We start from the raw sequence: 9,341 nt of genomic DNA on the forward strand, positions 1-9,341 counted from the left end.
CAGCGTGCCCAGGAGGAGGGCAGAGAGGCAGGAACAGGGCAGGGAGTGACGAGGCCCTCTTTTCTGAGTGTGCGCTGACACCCAGCAGAGGTCTGGGCCCACGTGCAGGCAGGGGTGTGCTGGTGACCCCCAGGCTCCCCTGCCCACCCCCACCCCCACCCCCGCAGAGACTGAGTGAGGGTCCAGCCAGCACGGCAAGGGGGCCAGGCTGCGTGGTGCCTATAGGGCTCCCACGTGACATGGCCAGTTGTCAGGGCCTTGGCCCAGCAGGTGGAGGGGTGGGCAGGGCTGGGGGGACTCTGGACCTAGAGTGTGAGCAGCCTGTCGGTGGGAGGACAGGCCCTGGAGAGCAGGCGGTGTCCCGTGTGGAGGAGGCTGCCGCGCTCTCTGCAGATGCCCAGAGAGGGGCAAGCTTCCTGCCCAGCCGTCAACTGCTGGTGAGCATCCACTGGGTGCCTCTTCAGACCCTGCTCCTGCCAAGTTACTCACTCTCCTTGTGCCTCAGTTTCTTCACAAGAAAAATGGGATAAGAGTCTTCCCCGCCTTGTGGTATCATCGTGAGGATTCGAGGGGAACGTGTGCTACATACGGGGCACAGAGCTGGCAGCACCCTGACTAAGTCCTCTCCTTGCCGCGGGGAGCACCGCCCTCAGCCATGTGCAAGCCGGACGGCTGGCTGCGGCGTCACCTCTTCCAGGAGGCCCTCCTAGCTGTGCACTGGGTTGTGTGCCCCCTGCCCCTAGCCTTCCCCTCCCGTGTTTGCCCCCCTGCAGTGACAGCACCTCCACCCCCCACACCCCATCTGCCTCTTCTCAGACCCTCCACCCACCTCTCCATCACCCCCCACCCCCGCCGCTGCCTAGGCTGCACAGGGCGCATCACTTCTGGGGCCCAGGCTTTTTCCTTCACCCCAGAGCCTTCTGCCACTTCGCTATGCCTCTGTCATTGTCCCCTCTCTCCTCTAGTCTCTGTCTTGCCCCCTGCCCCCTCTTTGTTCAGCCTTTCTTATCTCCCTCTCCAGGACCTGAGCTGATGACCTGCTCTTGGTCCCCACCCTCCCCCTGCTTCCCAACGCCACCACCACGTGGCGGCCTCAGCCTGCCAATTCATTCTGCACTTCGTCGCTTTCCATTTCTGTCTCACTCCTGTCTCTCTGCCTCGGCCCTGCTATCTCTTTCAGTAGGTTTCCAGAGCCTCACCCATGACCCCCCAGATTGGCTTCTGTTGTTATAAGTTCATCAACACACCTTATGGTTCTGCACAGGGGGAGCCAGCCAGGGCTCCTGCTCCGAGAGGCGCCACCTGCTCCCTCTGGGACCTGGCCCCAGGGACCCTCCCTGAGCCTCAGTCTCCTCCTCTGGCGAAGGGGGTAATGAGACCGTTCAAACATACCAGGGATGCTGCTTGTCAAGTGCAGACTCCCGGCGGATGCTCGGCGACAGGCAGCCGTGATGAGGCGGGCGATGGTGCGGCAGTTTGGGCGTTTGTGTTCTGTCCACTTCAGCCCGGGGAGGGACTCAGGGCAGCAGGAGGCCGGGGCCCCTGTGTACAAAGTATGGGCTCCCTGCCTTGGTGTGACCCCAGCTAGATCTCCTCTGCCGGGACCCAGTGCTCTTGAGGGGTTGCCCTTGAGGGGTCGCCCTTGAGGCCCACCATGTGGCTCTGGGCTGCTCACTTTCCCTCCAGGAGCCTCTGCTTCCATCTCCATGTTATAAGGAAAAAAAATAGATTCACTACAAAGTTGGATGCGAAGCCTGAGACCACAGCCCAGGACGAGGCTACGCAGCCGTCACTTCATGTTCCATTGTTTTCTCCTTCCAGCACCACCGCCTCGCCACCCCCACTGCCCTTCCAGACGACGCAAAGCTCCGGGACGGCCAAGCCCCCCGTCCAGCTCTCCGACCTGCTGCAGCAGCAGGAAGAGCCAGGGCGGGCCAGCAACTCTGCGCCCAGCTCACAGCCCGCCCTGGGCCTCCTCCCCACCGTCGCTGCCAGCATTGCTGCCCCCTTCCTGCTGCACACCCTGGGGCCCTCCTGACCTCGGCTGCCCGCCCACCCGCCCTGTGCAGACAGAGAGGCCAGAGAAATGCCAGGAGGGTCTGCGGCCACAGCCACTGCCCCTGCCGCCACCTGCGGGGGTGTCTGACAGCTCGCAGGCATCCAGACGGGGTCCGTTAGAACACTAGAGCTTTATTGTACCTGAGTTACATCTTCTTTTTTGTAGAAGGATCTTAATTTCCCATAGTGCTATGGGGCTCTTTTGTAAAATATGTGTCCATATTAAAAAAGAAAAATGTATTTATTCTACCGATAAAACTATTTTTATGTGGCCAAGGTTAATGACCCCTTAGCCAGCCCCAGCGCCAACCCAGGAGGCGAACCCAGGTGGCCAGGACATCTGCGACCTTGTGGAGACCATGGCTTTGAACTGGCTTACGCTTGGCTCAGTGGAAGCCTCCCGGGTCTGGGTTCGGCTTCTCCCACCGCGGGGGCCTCAGAGGAAGGGGCAGGCAGACAGGCTTAGCTTTTGTGAAGCTGGATTTGGGAGCCAGAGATGTGAATGCCGACGGGCCTTCCCTCCCTGGATACATCCTGGGGAAGGAAGAGCCTCTCGGAAAGGGAATGCTGCTATTTCGAAACCCCTGAGTGTCTGTGAACCGGCCCTCCAGAGCTCTTGGTAAGTGTTCCGACCAAAGCCCTGCGGTGTGGGGAGGGATGCTGGTGCCGAGGGAGGTGGTCCCCGGCCCCGAGTGACAGGTGGTTAAATGCACCAAAGACGGGAAGGCAGGTGGCCAAGATCACAGAGCAGGTGGGCGGTCCGAGGTGTGAGTTCAGACTTCCCTGTTCTGGAATTGTGAATCCAGCTTGCCTTCCAGGAGAGGCTGTTGAAGTCATAGCCAAATGGAGTAAGTTGAGCCACGAGACAGGCGTGGGCGCACGAGGGCAGTTTTAGGGACAGAGCCTCCAGGAGTCCCGTGGTAACCCTGCTTGCAACGCACGCTGCCATTGGTCCAAAGCCTGCAGCGTGGCAGGCACTTTGCACACTCATTTTGTCACAGTGAGATGTGATCATCCCCACTTCACAGATGAGGAAACTGAGCCTCCGTAAAAGCTAAAGGGACTTGTTCAATGTCACCCAGCCAGGACGTGGCCCTAGATCCGTGTGATTCAAAAGCTATGCTTGTCCCCTGGACCATATTCTGTCATGTTCTCTTTGCCCAAGGAAGCCACATGGGGGGGCAGAAGTCACCCAGAGGGGCAGCCCGTGCTTCTTACTCCAGCCTGAGACCACGTGGTCGCTCTGGCACATGTCCTCTGCCCGACTTGTCTTATCTTGGAGCCAGTGAGAGGCTTTCCTGCCCACTCAGAGGCTGGGGGGTGGGGGGACAGCCATGATAGGCCTGCAGAGCCAGAGTAGACAAACGGGGGCCGGCAGGCCACTCAGACTCGGAGAAACTGACCTTGCTCCTCGGTCCCCAGGGCGGTAGCCAAGAAGGCAGAAGACCCAGGTTGGCTGCCTCCCAGCCGCCAGCCCTTACTGGGCTGGCAGCTCATCAGTTACAGAGTCTCGGGACCCAAGTGCAGAAGGGGCCCTACACTGGACAGATAATAGCAGTGAAAGTAAAACCAAGGCCCAGAGAGAAGAGGTGTCTCCCCAAGGCTGCACAGCTGGGCCGATCTGCCGACTCCCACTCCATGCTCCCGGCGCCACTGCCCTGTGGGCTTCCTGGCAGGCCTGGTGGGCCTGATTAGAACCAGTGCCGTCATGCCCAGCTCGGTAGCTGTCTCCCTCTGAGACAGGAGAATTCTGGGCAGCTGGTCCGATGGTGAGAAGTCCCACGGCCATCTTGGCAGGAAGCTGAATTCTTTTCAGCTCTGATCCAGATGGATGTGTTTGAACTTGAGACCTGGCAGAAGCCCTGAGCTCTACTTCAGAGAGGGTCCAGCCAGCCCCATGGGTACCACACTGTAAACTGAACTTGACCCTAGCCAGGGCTGGAGTCCCTTTATCCTTGGCAGAAATGTGACTTCCTATTTCGGAGCGGGAAGGGCTTTAGCTGACTTATAAAGCAGGCTCAGAAGGCCTATTGGACATCAAACAGATCATGCAGAGTGCTATTTGGATGAGATAAGTGTGAAAGAATTAGAAACACACAGGCCAGATTTCCCTCCGTTCAGGGCAGAGTGTGGCATGAAAGGTATTGAGATGGAGCTTGAGGTTAATTAAAGATGAAGCATTTGGTAAGCAGTCCAGGCACCTGACCGCATGCCCAGACCTGTGCCAGGCACAGGGCCAAAGAGGTAAATGAATGCAGTGTGTGATTATCAGGCACACGCAGTGCCAGGCTCTATGGTGGGGCCAGATCTAGCTGCCTTTCTTGGCCCAGACCAACTCGTCATCAAATGGAACAAGCAGCCCCCATCCTGGCTTTCTAGAAGGACCCATAGAGGTCATCTTGTCCAGGCCCCTGACCTCGGGCTGATTCCCCAGATCCCTCCTCAGGGCATGCTGGGAAATTCCAGACTCCCTCTACCACGCCCTCAAGTGTTTAAAGAAAGTCACCTGGGCAGCAGATGGATGGACCAACTGCCCAGGTAGACTTCAGTGGGACAGCCAGAGCCAGTGTCAGCTAGGCTTCTACAGCTCAAGTTCACGGGTCCCCAGGGGCCCACTGGCCAGGGCGTGAGATGAGCTAAACTTGCCGATCTAGGTCCCAGAAGATCGGAGGCTCATATACGAAAGTCTGCATGGCTGTGGCCCTTGAACCCTCTCTTCCTGGGCCAGGGTACCACCTTTCCATCCGCAGCCCCTCACGCACTTTGGAATGACCTGTCCACCACAGCTGATATTTTTTTTTTCCAGCACATTCTTTGTGCCTCACCTCCTAAAATGCCCCTGCTGCTCTGAGGGCATCATGTGTGTGTCTTAGGACTTTGACCTTTGGCCTTGAGGCAGGCAGAGTAGACTGAGAGCCAGCGTGTTCGTGGTGGCCCCGGGTCCCTTTCTGGGTCAGGTCTGGCCGTGTCTTCCAACCTCCCTCCCGGCCATGCTGTCGCACCTGCAGCCAGGTGAAGCAGGGCTGTTGAGGTGTGTGAGTCAGGCGGCAGGGAGCTGAGAAGAGCCACGGATGGCCCTTCCAGCTCTGAGATTAAAAGATTTGGAGTCCACAAGGTTGAGCGCGTACTGATTGGCCAGGGTACCTTTGCCCAGAAAGACTGAGCAGGCTTTCCTCACGCCGCATGCTCTATCGTCCAGTGCTTGGCCTCGGTTATATTTGGGCAAGACTAGGGACTTGGGACCTAGGGACTTAGGCCCCTTGTCCCACCTGCCCAGTCTCTCGCCCAGGGCCATGGTCACAAGGCTCCCAAAGAAAGGTTTTCCTAAAGGAAACCATGAAAGTGCCATGGAGGAGAGAGGTTCTGCCTGGCAGTTGCAGCTTTGCAGGTATCCTGTGTGGCAGAGAACAGAACCAGGCCTGGGGACGTGTCCCTCAGCCTGGCATTCTACCCGCTCCAAGATTGGGCCCCTCAGACCGTGCCAGCTTTGGCTCCCATCTCTCCCATTCTGTGCCTGGCCAGAATAGACAGGAGATTTCACGCATGCTGCTTCCTAGGCCTGGAAACGCCCTTCTCTTACCCTAACTGCTCATCCTCTGAGGTTCAACTCAGATGGCACCTCCTCCAGGAAGCCCTCTGGGTTGAGACCGTCCGTGTTTCTGCTCTCTGTCGGACTGTGAGCTTCTTGACAGCAAGATCATGGGAATTCATCTTTGTCCCCTCATAGGACACAGATGTGTGGCGAGGACAGAGGCAGGAAGGAGGGAAGGAAAGGAGAGGCAGACCTTAGCTCCATTAGTGGGAGAGTCTGCACAGCCAAAGCTGTCGAAAGATGCCAGGTGCCCCCACAGTTGGTGAGTCTCCCATCAGGAGCAGTGTGAGCAGGGCAGTAGGCCCACTGGTAGGAGAGTTGGAGTCTTGGCAAGGGTGTGGGTAGGGTCCCTCCTGGCTCTTTAATGCTCAGGTTCTTTCAACATTGTTATGTTTCCAAAAATTCATCTAAGCAGCCAAAAAAATCACCCGGGCTGGCTGTCTAAACCCGTAACTTTCAGAAATCAGGCCAGCTTCACCCCTCCCGCCCCACCTCCGGTTCCTCAACAGCCCAGCCGCCAGACGTGAATTGGCAGGCTTGCCTGCTGCCCTGGGGCAGGGGCGCTTCTGGGCGGTGGGGGCAGGCTGGACCTGAACCCGGGCCCCTGGTCCCAGCCCAGAGCCGTTCCCTCCCTGCGCCCAACCCTTCAGGAGGAAGAGGGGGTTATGAGAACCGACTGAGCCAGACCGGGCACTTTCGCAGGAGCAGCAGCACGCACTCCCCTCTCCCCACGGGCTCCAAACGTGTGGCCTCTTCCTTTGCAGACATGTTCTAGGTACTCCTTCACTTTGCTGGGTGACCTTGGGCGAGTCCCTACCCCTCTCTGAGCCTCCATCTCCTCTTCTGTCAATGGAGACTTTGTTCCCTGCTGGGGCTATCCTGGGGCCGGGGGGGAACGCCGGGTGCACCTGGGGGCCCCACGAAGATGAGGTGCTGCCCCTCCCCAGGGCTAGTGCTCGGCTTTCCTCCCAGGACCCAAGGCTGCCATGGGGTCAGTTGGGAGCATGTGGCAGGCAGGGAAGGTATCGGAGTGGCACGCCTTGACGGGCCCTCCACCCCAAGTCCCACTGCAGGGAGAGTGGCCTTTGAACAAGGCCCGGGTCTAGGAAGTTTCTGGCGGGGCCATGAGACAGCTTGGGCCCCAGTGGCTGGGGTGGCCAGGGCGGACTCTTGGCCAAGAGATGTTCAAGCCCAGAGCAGGCCCCGTCCCTGGGCCTCAGAGAGACCGCGGGACATCCCACCTGCCTCTCCCTGTGTGACACAAGCTTCAGATCCCAATGTATTGGAAAGGTATTCGTGTTGTTCTTTTAATGGCCTCTTTCCCTCGCCTCTGTGAATTCTCCTGAAGAGTTCTTTTAAGAATATAATAGAAGACAAAGAAAGATGCTATTAATGTTATTTTGCTGAAAATATTTTTGTAGCATAATATATTAATAAAAGACATGGTGATTTCAATGGGATGGTGTCTCCGTGTGCCAGCAGCTCCCCTCCCCCTGCCAGGAGCGGGTTGGGAAGTCGCCTTTCCCGGGAGAGCCAGGACCAAAGGCAGTGGCGCCCATGCAGAAACGCGGGCAGGCTTGGGGAGGGTGGTTTGGGCAGGGCTCCAGGGGCTTGAGCGGCCTCACACCCCATGGGGCCCAGAGAGCCCTCTCCAGCCAGAATGGGCTCCCTGCAGACCTGGAAGAGCTGTTCACGTGAGCCACAGGCCTAGAACCCGGCTTCGCCTTCCCCACACCCCCACTCCTCACTCACCAGCACCCACTGATGCATTAATCCCCCCACCTCTCTCCAGCCCCCTGTACCACCCTCGTCCCAGCCTTTTCTCCTTGGCCTGCCCCCTACGGCTGCCCCTCCCACCCTCTCTCCCTTCTGCCGCCAAAGCGAACTCTGCAAACCCCAAGTGACACGAACCTCCCTGGCTTTTAAAACTCACCTAGGGCGTTCCCGCCATGATGCAGATTAAGAATCTAACTGCATGAGTTCCTGTCATGGCTCAGCAGTAATGAACTTGACTCACATCCATGAGAACTTGGGTTCGATTCCTGGCCTTGCTCAGTGGGTTAAGGATCCAGCATTGCCATGACCTGTGGTGTGGGTCGCCAATGCGGCTCAGATCCCACGTTGCCGCGGCTGTGGTGTAGGCCGGCTGCTGCAGCTCCTCTTTGACCCCTAGCCTGGAAACGTCCATATGCTATTGGTATGGCCCTAAAAAAAAGAAAAAAAAAGAAAAATAGGGAATCCGACTGCAGAGATACGGGTTTGCTCCCTGACCGGCGCCCTGGGTTAAATGATCCAGTGTGGCTGCAGCTGCTGTGACGGCTGTGGCTCTGAAGAACTTCCATATGCCGTGGGTGCGGCCATTAAAAAAAAAAATAAAAATAATAAATAAAAAAGAAACTCTTCTATATCTCCCCACTGTTCCCAGGGCAAAGGTCAACATCACACGAGGGGCCCCTCCGCATCCTCTGCCTCTGCACACAGTTCCCCTGGCGCCCCCTATGTTTCGGGATCTCTCACCGCCACCCCTGCCCCCATTGCTTGTTGAGCTCCTACACACCCCGCAAGACCCAGCTCGCGTGGTACCGGCTCCATGAGGCTTCCTCCACTCCTCAAGCCAAGCCAGGCCCTCCTCCCCTCCGTCCCCACAGCAGCCTGTTCTCCGTGCTCCCGCGTTGTGCCTGTCCTTCCCCTTGGCCTCCTGGAGCCAGGGCCGTGGCTGTTAAAACATAGGAGCTGACATCTCGTGGGTGCTCATGGAAGAAAGACACAGTCCACGGAGAAGGGAAGGAAGAAGAACGAGGCGGAGGCTTCGGGGAAAAGACAGAGGTTGCAGATCAGCCCCGGCATCACACGTGTTCACGGGCTGGGGTCTGCCCAGGGGTCCATGCGAGGTCCTCCAGGGAAGAGAGTTAGCCCCTGGGCTTGGTGGGGGAGGGAGGGCAGGTCCCGGCAAGGTCTGAAGCCAGCGAGGTCTCTCGTGCTGGAACCCCAGAGCCTTCCCAGAGGGACCCCGTGGCCGGGATCGATGAGCCCTTGCTGGCTCCTGCGAAGGAGAACGTGGGCTGCACGTGGTGGGAGAGCACCCGCTTCGTCTCCGTCTCCCGGGAGGTCGGCCTCCCCGGGCTCCTAAGGAAGGAAGGAAGACCGCCACCCTGTCCCACCTCAGAGGTGGGGGGAGGCTGTCCGCATGGCCAAGGCGGGGCGCTCTGTCCCATTGTTTCTGCAAAGGGAGGTCGAGAGAAAGAAGGAATCAAGAGAAGGAAGGGAGGGAGCTGGGAAGAGAGAGAAATGGGGGGGGGGCTGCAGATAAGACTCATCGAGGGTGGTCCCCACGTGGAGCAGCAGAAACGAATCCGACGAGGAACCAAGAGGTTGCGGGGTCGATCCCTGGCCTTGCTCCGTGGGTTAAAGATCCGGTGTGGCCGTGAGCTGTGGTGTAGGTTGCAGACGCGGCTCGGATCTGGCGTTGCTGTGGCTCTGGTGTAGGCCAGCAGCTGTAGCTCCGATTAGACCCCTAGCCCAGGAACCTCCATATGCCCCAGGTGCAACTCTAAAAAAAGACAGAAAAGACAAAAAAAAAAAAAAAAAAAAAGTCACTGAGAACCTTTGCTCCACCTGCCCTGCCCAACTCCGTGCGGTCTCCACTGCTTGCGAAGGTTCGGGATGGAGGACCCCTGATTGTCACTGCCAA

The 9,341-nt window shown here is 58.4% G+C and overlaps 1 protein-coding gene across 1 annotated transcript in view; it reads left to right on the plus strand.

The window, feature by feature from the left end:
* The window catches only part of TRABD2B (TraB domain containing 2B), a 212,752-nt gene extending 206,686 nt beyond the window's left edge, over positions 1–6,066 (plus strand). The window contains exon 7 of the mRNA XM_021096678.1: positions 1,822–6,066. Within this exon, the coding sequence (XP_020952337.1) occupies positions 1,822–2,038 (217 nt within the window). The 3' untranslated portion in view covers positions 2,039–6,066. The remainder of the gene's footprint in view (positions 1–1,821) is intronic.

This window comes from Sus scrofa, chromosome 6 (assembly GCF_000003025.6).
Source record: "Sus scrofa isolate TJ Tabasco breed Duroc chromosome 6, Sscrofa11.1, whole genome shotgun sequence".
NCBI lineage: Eukaryota > Metazoa > Chordata > Mammalia > Artiodactyla > Suidae > Sus > Sus scrofa.